We start from the raw sequence: 20,455 nt of genomic DNA on the forward strand, positions 1-20,455 counted from the left end.
TGCTACTTTTGGGGCGATTCCAAAATAGCCTTTTCTTGATATTTAATGGACTGAACTTACATAGCACATTTTCTACACCTTAATGATGCCCAAAGCGCTTTACATTTCCTCATATTCACCCATTCACGCATTCATACACCAGTGGGTGGCTGCTGACTACTACTACTGGGAGCAATTTAGGGTTGTTGAGCCGCATTATGTAATAAATTCACATTATGAAAAAGTTCAAAATGTAATAAGAATGTCACGTCATCTTGTAATAAACCCGCATTATGTAATAAAACTGAGCAATTTTGTAATAAACTACCTCAGTGCATTATGTAGTAAATTTTTTCGCATTATGTAGTAAGTTATTACAGTTTGAGAAATTTATTACAAAATGCACTTGACACATTTTTATTTTCAGGAAAATGTAATAACATGGTTCATTTCCAAGATCATAAGATACTGTATCAGACACAACTGACACGGCAACATAATAACAATGTGCTAAATTAATCTTTAAACTGTGTGGTTAAAGTTCTGATTACATTACCTGTAGCTCCTCTGACTAATTTCTTCTAAATTGCTCTGAAATTATATTAATTTGGATTGTTATTACATAATGAACCATGTTAATGCATTTTTTTTTAAATAAAAATGTGTCAAGTGCATTTTGTAATAAATTTCTCAAATTGTAATAACTTACTACATAATGTGAAAAAATTTACTATATAACGTGTTGACGTAGTTTATTACAAAATGCGTCAGCTTATTACATAATGCGGGTTTATTACAAGATGATGTGACATTCTTATTACATTTTGAACTTTTATTACATAATGGGAATTTATTACATAATGCGGCTCAACAGGGTTGTCTTGCCCAAGGAGACTCTTACAGGTGGACAGTCAGAGCCAGGATTCAAACCGCCAACACTTTGGTCAAAGGACGACCCGCGCTACCAACTGAGCCACAGCTGCCCCTAATGTACCAGACTTCTGCTTCCACTTGCCCTAAACATGTCAGCTGTTTGGGTGGTCATTGGTTCAGGGCTTTCTCCTTCTGGCTGGCGGAAACGGAAGTTAGTCAGCCAATGAGGGGTGCTCAGGGTAGGTTTATACGCTCGGTTCTCCACATGAATAAAGTTTATCAATGAGAAATTCCAACTGTAATTGGAGAACAGTTATTTCAGCATATATAATATGGCACAGTTATCGCTTTAAAGTCATTTTGTTGTAGTTGGTATTTCTGGATTGCATGTTTCAGCAACGTTTGTGATGAGCGAAGCTAAAGCTAATTACACTAACTCTTTCATTACGGAGACCGAGCAGCGCTACCAGCTGAGACTGACCAACCACAAACTGTATTTTCTGTATGCTTAGAATAAATCCACCTCAAATGATACCTGCGCCGCCACCTTCCACCCCGTGGGATACAACAAAGAAACTACACAACGCAGATGAAAAATAAGCACGCAGGTTACTTTAACTTTTCTTAACCCTTAGGGCTCCACAGTCATGGCCCCGTGACTGAATCACATGATATGTTCAACATGCTGTCGTCAGAAGTCGGTCACGTAGACCACTGGGGAGAATTACATTCGAAAGTGAAGACTTGAGACACTCTCCCATTTTTTATTGAATTTTGACGGAGCAAATACAACCAGAGATACGACAGTTTGAACCTGGAGCAAATAAACATGAATAAAAGTATGAAAAATGACGTGTGGGGGGGTGTTATATTTCTGGGGGGGGGGCTTTAATTTATTACAATTTTAATTTTATATTCCTAATATTTGGACCCAATATTCACTTTTAAAGTCTTTGAAAAGGTTCGTTAAACATCTTTGTGTTATTTATACAGACTTCTGCTTCCACTTGCCCTAAACATGTCAACTGTTTGGGTGGTCATTGGTTCAGGGGCTTCTCCTTCTGGCTGAAGTTTGTCAGCCGATGAGGGGTGCTCAGGGTAGGTTTATATGCTCTGTTCTCCACATGAATAAAATTTATCAATCAGAAATTCCAGCTGTAATTGGAGAACAGTTATTTCAGCATATATAATATGGCACAGTGATCGCTTTGAAGTAATTTTGTTCTAGTTGATAATTCTGGATTGAACGTTGGGTCAATTATTACGTTATTGGCTTCTGCACACGTTTCAGCGACGTTTGTGATGCACTACGCTAAAGCTAATTACGCTAACTCTTTTATTATGGAGACCGAGCAGTGCTACCAGCTGAGACTGACCCACCACAAACTGTATTTTCTGTATGTTCAGAATAAATATCCACCTCAAGTGATACTACACAACAGAGAAACTACACAATGCAGACGAAAAATAAGAACGCAGGTTACATTGGCTTTTCTTAACCCTTAGGGCTCCACAGTCATGGCCCCGTGACTGAATCATATGACATATTCAACACGTCATAGCGTCAGAAGTCGGTCCCGTACACCACTGGGGACAACTGCATTGGAAAGTGCAGACTTGAAACACTGTCACTTCTCATTTAATTTTGACAGAGCAAATACAACCAGAGCTATGACAGTTTGAGCCTGGAGCAAACAAACGTGAATAAAAGTATGAAAATGAGGTGATGGTGGGGGGCGGATGTTATATTTCTGACCATATCTTAGCCATTTTTTGTCCTTTTTTTGGGGCGGTGTCAAATATTTGAGAATAGTTATAATTTATTAGAATTTTGATTTTATATTCCTAATATTTGGATCCAATATTCGCTTTTAAAGTCTTTGAAAAGGTTCATTAAGCATCTTTGTGTTATTTATGTGTAACAGAGTTCTGCTTCCACTTGCCCTCCACATGTCAGTTGTCTGGGTGGTCATTGGTTCAGGGGCTTCTCCTCGTGGCTGGCAGAAACAGAAGTTAGTCAGCTGATGAGGGGTGCTCAGGGTAGGTTTATACGCTATATTACGACTTTAATCTTGTTAAATGAGGTTTTTTTTAAAACTCCGACTTTATTCTCACTATATTATGTCTCTATTCTCAAAATATTATGACTTTATTCTTGTTAAATAATGAGGTTTTTTTAAACTACGACTTTATTCTCATTATATTATGACTTAATACTCTAAATATTACGACTTTATTCTCATAGTGACAAGCGTTTTTATTTTCTTATGTGGCCCTAATACGCCGTCTTATAATATAACACCAACATGTCTGACAAATTGTTAATTCCTTCTCTAAATGGTCCCAGTTCTTCCTCATTAATGACAGTCTTGTAGTGTCACTGGAAAGGCCTCTGGTGAATGAACTCCTCCCCCTGGTGGAATATCTGTGTATTGCATGTATCTAATTGTATACATCAGGTTTTTCTTTTCTTTTTTTTCACAGGTATGACAGTGCATTGTGACAAAATGGACTTCCATTCTTTCATTTTTCTTTTTGTCCCTCCCGCAATCCCACCCTACCCAAAAGAAGACAATCCTTAATGTAAATCCAATATTGACAAGCAATCAGTACAGAATAGATACAATTGTTTAATTAACCAATAAATTAATAAATAAATAAATAAATTAATTAATTAATTAATTAATTAATTAACCCTTTCATGCATAACTCAAGATTTTTTTTTGTGTGTTTTTATTCCTCCTAAAGCATGAAAAAAACATTCATTCATTCATTTTCTGAACCCGCTTTATCCTCACTAGGGTCACGGGGGTCGCTTGGAGCCTATCCCAGCTACATAGGGGCGAAGGTGGGGTACACCCTGGACAAGTCACCAGTTCATCGCAGGGCTATGAAAAAAACACTGCAATTTAATTTTTTTATGAACCGATTTTTCATGGAATTGCAAAAAAAAATTTCATATGGACACCATGCGTTAAATGTTTGAAGCAAAGAAACATGTATTTACTGATATACTGTGTGAAAACTATGAAAAATGTTTTAAAATGCTGCTAATCTTATGTTTTGTCACATTTTAACATACTCTAATATTAGTTATTACTCACTTGATGGAGATAATATGCAAAAAAAAAACCTTTTTGTTTACCCCCCTGTTAATTACAGTCTCATAACAATAACAAGGAATTGATTTACACTCAAACATGTTCCTGCAGATCAAGTTTATCAAGAACAGCAAAGTTACAGCAATAGTATGAATTGCAGTGTATGGGGTGATGCATTTAAGCGTCCACTGTGTTGGGTGATATGGAATTAACACAACAAAATCCATGAATATACAAGAGAACAGCTTTGAATAAATGTCCACTGTAGTGACCAGTATGCACGAAAGGGTTAAAGTAGCTAGAATAAAACAAAACCAAACAAACGGACAAAAAACAAGCAACACAGAACCAAAAAAAAGAAGAAAAAAAAAAAAAGTGTGTGTGTGGGGGGGGGGGCTCAGCCAGGTTTTTCAAGAAAAAAAATCTCACACTGATCATGTAGAAGGCTTCAAAACTCATGTATCACATAGGATACGTTTGGTGTTATAGGGTTAATAAAGTTAATGAAAATGCTGAAGCTATAAATCGTTTGTGTTTTTGCTTGAGGTGCTTTTGGCTTTAATGTATTTGCATGAGAGCTGGAAACACTGGTGAATATATTCAGAGGCTTTCACACAGAGGATGGCAGAAACAGGCAGAATGGACAGAAACAGACCCAAAAGCTCATCCTTCAGATTTATGGGGATTGACTCGCTTTTGCAGCCAACCTCAAGAGGCTTTTTGGGGGAAGATATAAAAAGCAGGATGGTGCATGTGTGACTGAAAAAATAAAATATATTTATGTCGTAAAACCACGGAGTAAACAACCTTATGATTTATGTTCAGTGCTGAAATCACAATTTTCATATTCCTGTCTCATTTTACACCTTCTAAATCTTTTTTTTTTATATTTTACATGCAAATGAAAAAAATAAATTAATTAGTAAGCGAGGGTAAACGATAGATAGAATCCCAACCATAAAATGACCACGTTACAGTAAATGTGTCGTAACTTAATATTCTTTAATGAATTCAATCCTGTTTCCCATCGGGGTCGTCCATTTGATCGTCTTTTGTTATCTTCACACGTGACATGAATAAATGCCACACAGTGTCTGTTAAAATATATGTGAACTGTATTTTTAGTAGAGTGGGATGACAAACAGATGAGCCTGAGGGAAGAGAGAGTAAAGAAAAGATTTGAAGGGGGGGATGAAACAAGCGAGGACAGAATGGGTTCTAATACATTTAGATTTCCAAAGGCTGATCCCCACATGAGGCGTCCTGGGAGGATTGGCTCGTACAGAAGGTGACTGATGCGTGGAGGACGACTCAACTGGGGATCAGACCTGGACTCAACAGCAGCTGAAAACGCTCCCTGCACAAAAATCACAAGAGAACCGCTGGATCTTTATATGTCGTATTGTTGGAGTGTGGGGCGAGGTTATTATCGTTAACGAAAACTAACGAAATGACGAAAACTAGAATTGTAAAAACATTTTTGTTAACTGAAATAAATAAAAACTATAATTAAAAGAAAAAATGGTAACAAACTGAAACTGTATTGTGTGTTTACAAAACTAACTAAAACAGATAAAAATTGTGGATAAATTTCCCTTCGTTTTCGTCTTTGTCAACGTCGGATTGATATGAAATCGATTTATTTCCCTCAAGTTATTTTAGCTAGCGGCACCACATGGAATTTCATGGTCCGTCATTTCTCGTCACTTGTGGTTTCCAGTCGTCTTCTGGTCCCCACTCTACCTGGAAACATGGAGACTACACTGTAAAAAAAAAAATGTAATTTGACAGAATTTTCACTGTTCATTTCACAGATTTTTCCTGTATTTTTAAGAAACAGGAAAATATCAATAAAACTACAAAAATAGACTGATTTTACATGTCAAATGTAAAATAACACAAAAAAAACTGTAACTGAATAACCAAAAAATTTCAATTTTTTAAAAGAATTTTTTTCTTTTTTCACAGAAATATACAGTTGAAATATATTTGCAAATGTATCATAATTTCACAAATATTTATTTTGTATTTATGAGATTAAACTGTTCATTTCCCCCTGAAACTGTTCGACCCCCGTGACCCTAGTGAGGATAAAGCGGGTTCAGAAAATGAATGAATGAACTGTTCATTTAAAATTTAATACTGTAAAAAAAAAAAAAAAAAAAAAAAAAAAAAGAAAAACAAGATAAAATTACTGACAATTAACCAAAAAGAAGTATTTGCTCTGTAAGTTTAACAAGACTTGTTTGTTAATTGACAAATATCTTGTGTAATTACAGGAGGTTTCACAACAAAAATGTCGAATGTTGTATTTTTGTGAATGTATAACATGTATAAGCACTAATAAACTGTCCAAATACAGTTTTTAACAGTGGATTGTACAATGTAGTCTCATTGAAAATTATTCATATATATATTTAAAGGTAATTTGATTGTTTTAATACATGTAAATATTCTTTATTAAACATTAAAAAGTCAAAAAAATATGCAAAATCTCATGTAAATTTAGAGCAAAAAACTGTATTTTAATTATGGAAAATTACCGTATTTTTATGAGATGGTCATTTTCCGTTATTTTACAGTACTTTTTCGGCACCCCAGTTACTGGAATAATATTGTTTTTTTAAACTTTTTTCTTACAGTGTAAAGATGGGGGAAAGCAGCATAGTCCTCTATGGGATTTATTTGAATTCGACAGTGAAGAAGATAAAAGATATAAAAAAAAACCTTAAACTAAGCATTTAGAAAATACCATAAACTAATAAAAACTATCAAACCTGCTCTAAAAACAAATTAAAACTAACTGAATTAGAAAAAAAAAAAGTCAAGACTAAATAAAACTAAACTATAATGAAAAATCCAAAACTATTAGAACCTTGGTGTGGGGTTCCATGTATAAAACAACTAATGATGTCCTGATCTGGATTGTTTTTGCTTCCGATCCGATTTTTTGGGGGGATTAGTTTTGCCGATACCGATCCGATACTGATCCGATATGGACTTTTTGCAATGAAATTTTGATTTAAATTTGGAGTCATTATTTATAGGTTATTATGCTATTATTTTACTGTAGATCCCAGTTTGGACAAAAGTCTAATTTTTCGATTAAAAGCTTTTGCGCTGGCAAGAGGTGGTTTTTCGGGTGTAGCGCAAATGCTATCTCACGCAAAACTGCAATGGAAAGACCTTTTTTCGCAACTACAGCCAGGTGAATTAAAAAAACGGATGTTGATGGACGTTACAACAAGCGAAGAAGAAGAAGGAACATGTCGCGATATGTGTGGACACACCAGGAAACCCAGTCATTTTTTATTTAGTACTAGATAGAGGGGTAATATGTAATAATAATGAATTTATCTGTAAATCAGCACCATATTTACATTTGTCACTATGTTTATGGAATGACTTCTTGTGTTATCTCACGATAATAAATAAACAAATCATCACATTTGTGATTTCATGGAAAAACCGACATTACGCACTTCTGTTTTTTCAACGTTTAGTAAATATCGGTAAAATTTTGTGCAGATGTCCAATAGAAAAGTGACTATGGTTATTTTAGTTCAGGTTCCACATTCAGCCCAACTGTGATAATAGCAAAATAATAATAATAATAGTAAAATAATAGCATAATAACCTATAAATAATGACTCCAAATTCAAATCCTAATTTCATTGTAAAAAGTCCATATCGGATTGGTATTGGATCGGTATCGGCAAAACTAATCCCTAAAAAAAATCAGATTGGAAGCAAAAAAATCCAGATCGGGACATCACTAGTTTTATGCGTGGAGTCCCACACTCCAACACAATATGACAGTGGTTCCAAGCTTTTTGGGCTTGTGACCCCATTTTAACCCCATTCTTGATATTTGTATTATTATGTACGTTACAACAAGAGAAGAAGAAGAAGAAACATGAGTCAGTATGTGTGGATACACCAGGAAACCCAATCATTTTTTAATTTAGTAGGAGATGGAGAGGTAATATATAATAATAATAATAATAATAATAATAATAATAATAATAATAATAATAATAATAATGAGTATATCTGTAAATCAACACCATGTTTAAGTTCGTCGCCATGTTTATGGAATGACTTCTCGTGTCATCTTGCGATAATAAATAAACAAATCATCGCATTTGTGATTTAATGGAAAAACCGACATTACGCACTTCTGTTTTTTTTACATTTAGTAAATATCGGTAAAGTTTTACGCAGATGTCCAATAGAAAAGAGACTACAGTTATTTTAGTTCCGCTTCCACATTCAGCCCAACTGTGATCTACAGTAAAATACTAGAATTATAACCTATAAATAATGACTCCAAATTCAAATCCTAATTTCATTGTAAAAAGTCCATATCGGATTGGTATCGGATCGGTATCAGCAAAACTAATCCCAAAAAAAATCGGATCGGAAACAAAAAAATCCAGATCGGGACATTACTGGTTTTATACGTGGAGTCCCACAGTCCAACACAATACAACAGTGGTTCCAACCTTTTTTGGCTGGTGACCTCATTTTAACCCCTTTCTTGATATTTGTATTATTATGTACTTTACAGCAAGTGAAGAAGAAGAAGAAACATGTGTCAGTATGTGTGGACACACCAGGAAACCCAATCAGTTTTAATTTAGTACAAGATAGAGGGGTAATATATAATAATAATGAGTATATCTGTAAATCAACACCATATTTACGTTCGTCGCCATGTTTATGGAATGACTTCTCGTGTCATCTTGCGATAATAAATAAACAAATCATCGCATTTGTGATTTAATGGAAAAACCGACATTACGCACTTCTGTTTTTTTGACATTTAGTAAATATCTGTGAAGTTTTATGCAGATGTCCAATAGAAAAGAGACTACAGTTGTTTTAGTTTCGGTTCCACATTCAGCCCAACTGTGATCTACAGTAAAATACTAGAATTATAACCTATAAATAATGACTCCAAATTTAAATCAAAATTTCATTGCAAAAAGTCCGTATCGGATCAGTATCGGATCGATATCAGCAAAACTAATCCCCAAAAAATTGGATCGGAAGCAAAAAAATCCAGATCGGGACATCACTAGTTGTTTTATATGTGGAGTTCCACACTCCAACACAATACGACAGTGGTTCCGACCTTTTTTGGCTCGTGACCTCATTTTAACCCCATTCGTAATATTTGTATTATTATGTACGTTACAACAAGCGAAGAAGAAACGTGTCAGTATGTGTGGACCCACCAGGAAACCCAATCAATTATAATTTAGTACAAGATAGAGGGGTAATATATAATAATAATGAGTATATCTGTAAATCAACACCATATTTACGTTCGTTGCCATGTTTATGGAATGACTTCTCGTGTCATCTTGCGATAATAAATAAACAAATCATCACATTTGTGATTTCATGGAAAAACCGACATTACGCACTTCTGTTTTTTTGACATTTAGTAAATATCTGTGAAGTTTTATGCAGATGTCCAATAGAAAAGAGACTACAGTTGTTTTAGTTTCGGTTCCACATTCAGCCCAACTGTGATCTACAGTAAAATACTAGAATTATAACCTATAAATAATGACTCCAAATTTAAATCAAAATTTCATTGCAAAAAGTCCGCATCGGATCAGTATCGGATCGGTATCAGCAAAACTAATTCCCCCCCAAAATTGGATTGGAAGCAAAAAAATCCAGATCGGGACATCACTAGTTGTTTTGTATGTGGAGTCCCACACTCCAACACAATACGACAGTGGTTCCGACCTTTTTTGGCTTGTGACTCCATTTTAACCCCATTCGTAATATTTGTATTATTATGTACGTTACACAAGCGAAGAAGAAGAAACGTGACAGTATGTGTGGACCCACCAGGAAACCCAATCAATTATAATTTAGTACAAGATAGAGGGGTAATATATAATAATAATGAGTATATCTGTAAATCAACACCATATTTACGTTTGTTGCCATGTTTATGGAATGACTTCTCGTGTCATCTTGTGATAATAAATAAACAAATCATCGCATTTGTGATTTAATGGAAAAACTGACATTACGCACTTCTGTTTTTTCAACATTTAGTAAATATCGGTAAAGTTTTACGCAGATGTCCAATGGAAAAGTGGTTGTATTATGTGATGACTGAATACAGAATTTCATCATCTTCATGTTCATCATCTTTTCTTGTTTGCGTTAAATGTGTGTTCAAGTGTGGGTCTTCAGTGCTTCAGTAACATGTCGTCTATCAAACATGGACCTGAGTAACAGAAAAACATGGCAGGCTCAGACCACAGATGTTTGTCACTTGAATTTCTCCAGTATGTTCAGTGAACTTTGAGTGTTGTGTCGACCTGTTTACGCTGAAGGTCAACCACCCAAAGCCACAGCAGGGTTTATGAAAAGCCAGGCTGTTGAAAAACTCTGAAGGACGCTTTATTTATTCAACATTCTGTGAGTCTGACAGGTTTGTTCAGTCTGTTTATTACCGTCATGTTGGCTTCAGTTCAGTCTGACTTTACATCCTGGTCATTTGTGTTTTCATACATGATGGAAAATGTGCATTTGAGGCTCAGCTGTATGTGTTAACATTTAAGGATCGAAATGTTAAAGGTTAAATACGTGCTAACATATGACAGCACATCCCATAATTAGGAATGTGGTTGGTGTAAGTTTCTTTCACCCTTTCATGCATGAATCATAGATTTATTTTAGACTGATTTTATTAGTCAAAGTTATCATTATTATTATTATTATTATTATTATTATTATTATTTATTTATTGCTGCTGTCGTAAACAAACAATTTCCTGCAAAGGATCAATAAAGTCTCTCTCTCTCTCTCTCTCCATCCATCCATCTCTCTCTCGATCTATCTATCCCTCTCTCCCTATCTATCATCTATTTATCTCTCTCTCTCTCTATCTATCTATCATCTCTCTCTCCCTCTCACTCTCTCCCTCTGTCTCTCTCTCTCCCTCCCTCTCTCTCTCCCTCTCCCCCCCCCTCCCCCTCTCTCCTCTCACTCCCCTCTGTCTCTCTCTCTCCCTCCCTCTCTCTCTCCCTCCCCCCCTCTCTCCCCCTCTCTCTTCCTCTCTCTCCCTCTCTCTCTCCCTCCCTCCCCCTCTCCCTCTCTCTCTCCCCTCTCCCTCCCTCTCTCTCCCTCTCTCTCCCCTCTCTATCTATCTATCTATCTATCTATCTATCTATCTATCTATCTATCTATCTATCTATCTATCTATCTATCCATCCCTCTCCCTCTCCCTCTCTCCCTCTGTCTCTCTCTCTCTCTCCCTCCCTCTCTCTCCCTCTCCCCTCTCTCTCTCCCTCTCTCTCTCTCTCCCTCCCTCTCTCTCCCTCTCTCTCTCCCTCCCCCTCTCCCTCTTTCTCTCCCCTCCCCACCCTCTCTCTCCCCTCTCCCTCTCTCTCCCTCTCTCCCTCCCTCTCTCTCTGTCTCCCTCTGTCTCTCTTTCTCTCCCTCTCTCTCTCCCTCTGCCCCCTCCCTCTCTCCCCCTCTGTCTCTCTCTCTCTTTCTCTCCCTCTCTCTCCCCCCCTCCCTCTCTCTCTCCCTCCCTCCCTCTCTCTCAGTATACAATATCTTACATATGTTTCCTATTCTTTGTTCTTCATAATGCCTCAGATATATTTGCATGTTTTACTGAACTGTTCCAACTCTTACAAACATCCATCGTTACCACCAATGAACAGGTCTGGTGTGAAACATTTATGTCTGATTATTTTATTGTATTTAATTGTATTTTTCATCCTATGGTTGGTTTATTTAATACAGTATACCCCAGTACACAGTAGATCTGTATGGAGGCTACAGCTGCCTCCACACTAAACTCATACTGTAGTTTTTCTCCCCGTTGTCAGAGACAGATCTGTAAAGTTCACCACAGAACCTACCCTCTCATTCTCCAACTCTCCCTCGTCACGCTCTTTCAGTTTTATCATCTCCGCTCTAATTTCTCTTATTCTGTCACACACTAGCGTCCACCCTTGACCCTGGTCTTGGTGCAGCTCAGTGAATAATAGGTCCCACAGAGAACGCCACATTCATTCATCTGGAATAATTTCCTGCTTTATGTTTCTATATCTTGTGATTTCATTCAAATCATTTTGCCAATTAACGTTGAGAAAGACTTTGAGTTCAGATGGTTAACCGAGGACTTACACCAGAGCGCTCTTTTGTACTTATCGGTTCTATATCGGCTGTCATAGATGCAGAAGTCATGCTGGGAGCATCTACAGATGGATATCCGTTCAGCTATTGCTCTTTTTAATCGTGACCTCTCCAAAAAAATATCATCAGGTTCATTTATTGGTTCCAACAGGACAATGAGGTTGAAGAATCAGTAGTAAAACATGGATTATACACTGTAAAAAAAAAAAAAAAAAGTAAAAAAACAGTATTATCCCAGCAACAGGGGTGCCGAAAAAATACTGTTAAATAACGGAAAACAACCATCTCATAAAAATACGGTAATTTTCCATAATTAAAATACAGTTTTTTGCCCTAACTTTACATGAGATTTTGCTTTTTTTGACTTTTTAATGTTTAATAAAGAATATTTTCATGTATTAAAACAATCAAATTACCCATAAATATATATATAAATAATTTTCAATGAGACTAAGTTGTACAATCCACTGATTAAAAACTGTATTTGGACAGTTTATCAGTGCTTATACATGTTCTACATTCACAAAAATACATTTATTCAACATTTTTGTTGTGAAACCTCCTGTAATTGCACAAGATATTTGTCAATTAACAAACAAGTCTTGTTAAACTTACAGAACAAATACTTCTTTTTCAGTAATTTTATCATGTTTTATTATTATTATTTTTTTCACAGTAATAAACTTTAAATTAACAGTTTAATCTCATAAATAGAAAAGAAATATTTGTGAAATTACAATACATTTGCAAATGTATTTTAACTGTATTTTTCTGTGAAAAAAGAAAAAAAAAATTTTTAAACAACTGAAATTTTATGGTTATTCACAGTTACAGTTTTTTTCGTGTTATTTTACATTTGACATGTAAAATCACAGTCTAGTTTTGTAATTTCATTGATATTTTCCTGTATCTGAAAAATATACAGTCCAGTATAATCAAAGTACCTTGCCTGGGCATTTCATTTTGTATTTTGCAACCAATGCTGCAGTTCATAGATACAACAGTGGTCAAAATCAACATTTTCATTTGTCTAAATGTGTCAAATGTGTCGCTCAGTTTTGTATCAGGTACAGAGGGTTTAAATTGTGGAGCCAATTTTCACAAGTTCTTGGAAACAGCACATCAGAGATATCCTTTACAAAATATTTGAGGAAATCAACTATGATATCGCATTGATGCATATATATATATTTCTATTGTCTTTCTGTTTTTAATGAATTCTGAATGTGTATGGACTATGGAAGTGTCATGACTTTTAGAATGTTTATGTATTTATAAGAAGACTTTAAAACAAGCCATTTTAGGCTTTCTGCCTTTAACGGCACCTTTACTGTTTTATTATGACTTTGATCAATGTTATGTATGTGCAAAATAAATCAATTAAAAAAAAAAAAAAAAAGAAAAGTAAAGGTTTTTACCAAAAAAGATTTCTTTTTCTTTTTTGTGGAAAAAAAAAAGTTGATTTTTTTACCATGACATGTAAAAAAATCACCTTTTTTTTCCACCTGTCTGACAAAAAAGAAAAAGAAATCTTCATGTTCAGGAGACAGCATGAACTTAATCAGACTAATAATAATAATAATAATAATAATAATAATAATAATAATGATAATAATAAATTTTATTCATAAGCGCCTTTCAAGATACCCAAGGACACTGTACAACAAGATAAAACAAACAATCCATAAAATACAAAGAAATAAACATATTAAAACAAATAATTAGTATATATAGAAATGAAGTTGTAGAATGGAGAGTAGAGCTTATGGGGGGCAGGCTATTCTGAAAAGGTGAGTTTTGAGTCTGGATTTGAATTTGGGGAGAGAATCACAGTTACGGATGCATGGTGGGTGGGAGACTAGAGGCTCTACCTGTTTTACCTCTGAAAACCCTAAACCAGAGGTGTCAAACATATGACCCGGGGGCCAAATCTGTCCCACCAAAGGGTCCAGTTCAGCCTGAGGGATGAATTTGTGAAATGCAAAAATGACACTAAAGATATTAATCATTTTAGTTCAGCTTTCACATACAGACCAATTTAATCTCCAGTGGGTCGGATCAGTCAAATACTATCATAATAACCTATAAATACTAACAACTTCAAATGTTTCTCTTTGTAAATGTAAACATTTTCAAGTAATTTTACTGTATTTACACTAAAACAAACTATCATTTCACAAAAACATGAATAACCTGAAGAAATATGAACATTTTGAAATGTCTGAAGTGCAAGTTTACCAATATTCTGTCTGTTATTAAATGTTTTGTGTATTTGTAGATCCACTGTGATCTGTACGTTATAATGTACATGTGTAAATGATAAACTGTAACATAATATTGTTAAAATTGCACTTAATTTTCTTCAGAAATTTCAGTTTGTTCATGTTATTCACATTGTTTAGATGTGAACATTTTCATTGCATAATTTTACTTTTTCGCTCTAAAAAATAGAGGAAAGTTTGGAGTTGACATTATTTCTATATTATTATGTTATTATTTCACTGGTCCGGCTCACTTCAGATCAAATTTGGCTGAATGTGGCCCCTGAACTAACATGAGTTTGACACCCCTGCCTTAAACCCTTTACCTTTAGGGCTGATTTCATAGATTCTGGCCACAACAAAACATGGGTGTTGAAAATCAAAGTGAACAACTGGTGTGACATTGACCTGACTTTTTTTTTTAATCAGCTAAAAGAACCAAATATCTTTTCGTCTGATCTCAGCCCAGGGTTATTTCTACTATCTGCTGATTACAGCCACATCACAGACCTCCATCGTCCAGAGCCGGGGTCTGCTCCAGGTTTCTGCCTCACCACTGTGACCGAGGGTCGGTCCTGGAGGATTCAGTATCTGTGAACTGGCTCATCAACAGTCTGATCTAAACCAGCTGTAAATGTAGTGTCATGGGATAACCTCTGTTATCTAAGGTTATATAAAGACAATGTGATTTGATCTTCTGGTTCTGTTCTATACTGGAAAAACATCTGCAGTGAAATCATCAATCAGCCTCGAAATAAACCATGAGTTCACTTTGGTTCAATACCAGAGGAGGTAGAAGTCAAGACAAGTTCTGAATTCCATCAGAGAGGACGAGGTCACCATACCTAAGTTAACCCTATAGCGCTGAACGTATCATAATTGATCCATGAGTTCTGAAGCCCTCTACATGATCAGTGTGATATTTTTTGTTTTGAAAAACCTGATGTATACAATTAGATACATGCAACACTCAGATAATCCACCAGGGGGAGGAGTTCATTCACCAGAGGCCTTTCCAGTGACACTACAAGACTGTCATTAATCAGGAAGGAAGAAGAACTGGGACCATTGTAAGACCCTGGTCTTGCTGTAAAATGTCAGATGACCATCATAAGGCGTAGTTTAATTATTTTTAATTAATTTAAATTAATATCAATATAAAAAAAGAGAAACGATATGAAAAAAAGAAAAGAAGATATGAAATATAAGTTGTTTTGCTTGATGAGTGTTTTATTTTTCAAATCTAAGTTGTTATATTCTGATTTATATTTTGTATCTGTATTTTTATTTTATGTGTTCTGAACAGTGAAAGGTCTGGGTCGTTTCAGGTTCGTGTGTTGTGGGATTGAGGGAGTTCGTCGTAAGAGATACTAATTGATAACTGACTTCTTTTTTTTTGTTTGTTTGTTTTTGTAATTTTTTCTATTTTGCCCGAAGCAATAAATTAAGCTTTGTTTTAACTTTTTAAACCTCAACCCTTCTCTTTGGTGAATTCTTCACTTCTCCTCTGTTGGTTCTTCCATCTGAAACATAACTGGTAAGGTGTTCGTTTGAATTAAACAACCCCCCCCCTTCTGGTAGCAGCTCCGGCCAAGCTGGACTCCTTTTTTTTATGAAGTAATGGAGTAGTTTGGAGAAACACTGGCAGTCATGCATTTCGTGGGCGCGCCATTTAACTCAGATTGAAGCGAAAATAGTTACTCAATCTATAAAGATAAAGATAGCTGAGGCGGTAGTTCATTAACCAAAATTAATTGTGGTTTTTGTGAATTACTGTTGCTGTGTGCCAACACCATTTTGAAAAAGAATTACCAATTTGTGTTTGTGTTATATTATGTTTTTGTTTATTCAAAAATAATAATATTTGAGCATTGAGACCCGATGGACCAAATATGATACAAAATTGAAACTCATACATGAAAATTGATGTTTGACCAATGAAGGCTCCAGTTTCAAACAATTGGAGTTTTCAGTTAGTGATTTAATGGTTCAGGTTTTACAGGGTTATTATTACGATATTGTTACCTCCGCCAAGGAACGGCGGAGGTTATGTTTTCATCGGGATTAGTCTGTTTGTTTGTTTGTTTGTTTGCAAGATAACTCAAAAACTTATGGACAGATTTTCATGAAATTTTCAGTAAATGTTGATACTGGCACAGGGAACAAATGATAAAATTTTGGTGGTAATTGGGGGGGTGTGGGGGGGCTGAGCTGCCTTGGCGGAGGTCTGCGCTCTCTGAGTGCTTTTCTAGTCTGTCAGTGGTTTAATGGTTCAGGCTTTACAGGGTAACATGATATTATTTCAGATTTGAGATCACATTGGCTGAACTAACACGACTTCAACATCCTTGACTGTTCATATCTTCAGTGTAATCTTTGCACTTTCTAAATTCATCCCGTGGGCCGGATAGGACCTTTTGGCGGGCCGGTTTTTGGTCCACGGGCCACGTATTTAACACCTCTGATCTAAACATACATGTTCCTTTAGGGGGCATTATTCCAGCCTCCAGTTCTACACACACTTTTTTTCATCCAGAGTCCATCATCTTCTTCACACATGACACAAACCTCCAACAGCCGTCCGTCTTTCACCTGTATAATTTGACTAAAATTACGAAGATCCTGTGTCAAATATTCCATCTCCTTTCATGTGGAACCAGCTCCCACTTGGGCTTCAGGAGGCAGATACACCCTCTACCTTTAAGAAAAGAGTTCAAACTTTCCCTTTGATTCAACTCCTGCTCAGGTGACCATCAAACATCCTTTGGTTATGCTGGTATACATCTAGGCTGCTGGGGGACTTCCCATGATGCACTGCACACCTCAGTCTTCATGCATACACATTCTTCTGTTGTACGTCATTAACTTTGAGTCCTCCCTGCTGTAGTTTGTACTTTTTACTCTCTGCGGCACATGGCCGCTCACCCTGACTTCTATCATAGATTCTTTTTCTTCCTCTTCCAAGTGCTCATGCTGGTTTTATTGAGTAGTTTCTCTATAATATTGTAAGGTTTTAACAACTATGTGAAGTGCTTTCATATAAATATACGGTGCTGTATAAACACAACTTTACTGAAGGGAAATGTTCAGAATATTTCTACTTTAAAACACAAAAAAATGACCCTAACCTCATCAGAAACTGAAGAGCAGTACATGCATAATGTGCTGTAATATTGTTTTGTTATAGCAGACATAGTAATGAATCACTGTCGTGTCCAGAAGAAAAAGAAAAAGAAGAGCTGCTGTTTTATTTCAGGATGCATTCAGACAAATTCTGCGTCCATGTTTGGTCCTGGATCAGCAGGAGACACGCTCTAATTACATGTTTCACCACATGGAGGTGATTGTTTCATTAGCTGGTGTTACACTGACACATGTGCTAATAATGCTAATGTGCTACAAATGCTAATTACGATTTAGATCTCGCTTGAACACACTACGTTTTGATGGAGAAGAACAAAAATAGAAACACAGACTCATTTAACTGATATGTCTGTAATGACAACTCAACTATGTTCTACTCGAATCCCAAAGTTAATGATATATCCAATGTAATGGGGGGCAAAAAAAGGTCCAATATATATTTTTTGTTATTATTCTGAAAAAGAAAAAGTCCGGCTTTTTTCTCAGAATTTGGGCTTTTTTCTCAAAATTCAGATTTTAAACACAGAAGTCTGACTTTTTTCTCAGAATTCTGTCTTTTTTTCCCCAGAATTCTGACTTTTTTTCCCTCAGAATTCTGATTTTAAACTCAGAATTCTGTCTTTTTTTTCAGGATTCTGGCTGTTTTCTCAGGATTCTGACTTTAAACTCAGAATTCTGACTTTTTTCCCTCCAAATTCAGATTTTAAACTCTGAATTCAGACTTTTTTCCTCAGAAATGTGTCTTTTTTTTCCCCAGAATTCTAACTTTTTTCTCAAAATTCTGACTTTTTTCTCAGAACTCTGACTTTTTTCCTCCTCAGAATTCTGATTTTAAACTCAGAATCCTATCTTCTTATTATTATTTGTTTTTTCCAGGATTCTGACTTTTTTCGCAGATTTCTGACTTTTTTTCTCAGAATTCTAACTTTAAACTCAAAATTCTGCCTTTTTTTCCTCATAATAATGGCCCTAATTCCTTCAGAGTAACGCATTTGCTTCCTCTAAATAACACCAAATTCTCCATTATCGCAGAATGCATTAGACAGAATACTAGCAAACCCACGACTGTCCAGCTCAACAAACCAAGAAGTCAGTAACATCCAGGTCGTACCAAATCAGATATCAAAAATGTCAACATGAAACCCCACATTCGGTCCATTTGCTTATTTCCAATTTTTAATTTGTGCGTACAGTTGAAAGAATGAAAAACAACTGGTTGGTTTGATTTTTGATTTGTACATGAATAATGAAATAACAAGTCATTTTTTTGTTTTCCGATCACGGATTCTCAATTGAAAATGAAATGATACACAGATTATTAGGCATCCCAGTGGATCTGCATCGTTAATGGTCCCCTCATATAGACACTGGGATCAGGACAATGGGGACTGGTATTGCTGCTGTGCGAAGACACGCCTCTGTTATCACCCACCGGTTATGAAAGAGGTGGCTCGATCTGTAGTTTTGTTTCACCTAGAATACTGTTCAGTTCACAAACACTTACCATCAAACTCAGCGGGGCCCACTCCCACTATGATGATCGACATGGGCAGGGAGGCGGCCTGTGGTGAAAAAAAAACAGGGTGGTTGTGAGTCACAATTGGCGAACTCCTGAAGACATGCTACATGTGTTCAAATTGGGTTCTTAGTATACTCAGTGCCAATGAAAACACAACACTTGAATGTGTTTTATTGTTCCTGAGCTGCATCAACATGTTTAAGTTTCACCTGTATAAGATAATCCCAGACAGTTTCTTAACAACCTGAGACGGGTTGAGTGATTGTCACGCTTGAATGAACTTGTCTGCATTCATAAGACTTGTTTTTCTCACTGCTCAGCAATGAACTGCTCAACTTAAGGAACTGTGGTCAGTTAAGGAGTGGTCATGTTCTGTATATAAAGGCAAGCTGAGAACCACAAAAATCATTTGCAATAACTCAGCGATGCCTAGACTGACACGTGACCAAAGATGCCATGCTATGGGGCTCCTGGAGGCCGGAATCTCTGCTCGGCAGGTGGCGCGCCGTTTTGCACGCAATGTGTCCACCGTAGTCAGGATGCAACAGAGGCATGAAGAAACTGGCTCAACTGCAGACAGACCTCGCCCTGGACGAGCACGTGTGACCACGCCACAGCAGGATCGCTACATTGAGCTGCAGCACCTCCAGGACCGCTTTGTGACTTTTGGTTTTGGGGGTCCTTGAGTTTCTTTCTTTATCTTTATTTTTTGTCAACAAATTTGGATGTGATTTTTTTATTTTTACTGTATAGAAATGGCCTATGATTAATTCCAAAGAACTTATGGAATAAAAATCCTCATCGATTTAAAAAAATATAAGAATCTTCAAGTGTTGCGTTTTCATTGGCAGAGTATAGGTCCACAGAGTGAACAATCAGCCTTCCTCACCATCCGTACACTGGTTGGCCTTCACATTTCATGCCTAATGTTCTGTTTATAGCCTGTTGGTTCCTTCCATCAACAAAATGCACTTGTTTACCACTTTGGTGACAGATGCAAAGGCTAGGAAAACTTATTTCAGCTGGTCCACATGGCCGCATAAACATGAAGAAATGGAGCGTGCATACTCATACATTAGAGGCTTCTGTTTTACACAGCGACAGCCCTGTGGCAAAAGTGTTCATTTATTAGTGTGCCGAGAAATTAACTGAATTTTGGTCACTTTGAGAAAGAAGGACATCCATTTAATGTCGAAACTGGCACTCTGTGGCAACTCATACTTTTCATTTGTGACGGTGCAGACGCCTGGAGGGAAAAAAAAACACCCTGACATGACAGCGAACACTGGACGCTGCTGCAAAACTGGGTTCATTTTCCGTCTGTTTCAAGCCTCATCTATTTTAGACGTCGACTCTAAAATGAATTAAATCAAAGATATATGAAGGACTTTCAAGTT

At 36.2% G+C, this 20,455-nt stretch overlaps 1 protein-coding gene across 1 annotated transcript in view; it reads right to left on the reverse strand.

Annotated features, from left to right (window-relative positions):
- The window catches only part of LOC115419135 (copine-9-like), a 399,664-nt gene that overhangs the window by 9,265 nt on the left and 369,944 nt on the right, over positions 1-20,455 (reverse strand). The window contains exon 19 of the mRNA XM_030133771.1: positions 19,044-19,101. Within this exon, the coding sequence (XP_029989631.1) occupies positions 19,044-19,101 (58 nt within the window). The remainder of the gene's footprint in view (positions 1-19,043; positions 19,102-20,455) is intronic.

This window comes from Sphaeramia orbicularis, chromosome 5 (genome assembly GCF_902148855.1).
Source record: "Sphaeramia orbicularis chromosome 5, fSphaOr1.1, whole genome shotgun sequence".
In the NCBI taxonomy this organism is placed as follows: domain Eukaryota; kingdom Metazoa; phylum Chordata; class Actinopteri; order Kurtiformes; family Apogonidae; genus Sphaeramia; species Sphaeramia orbicularis.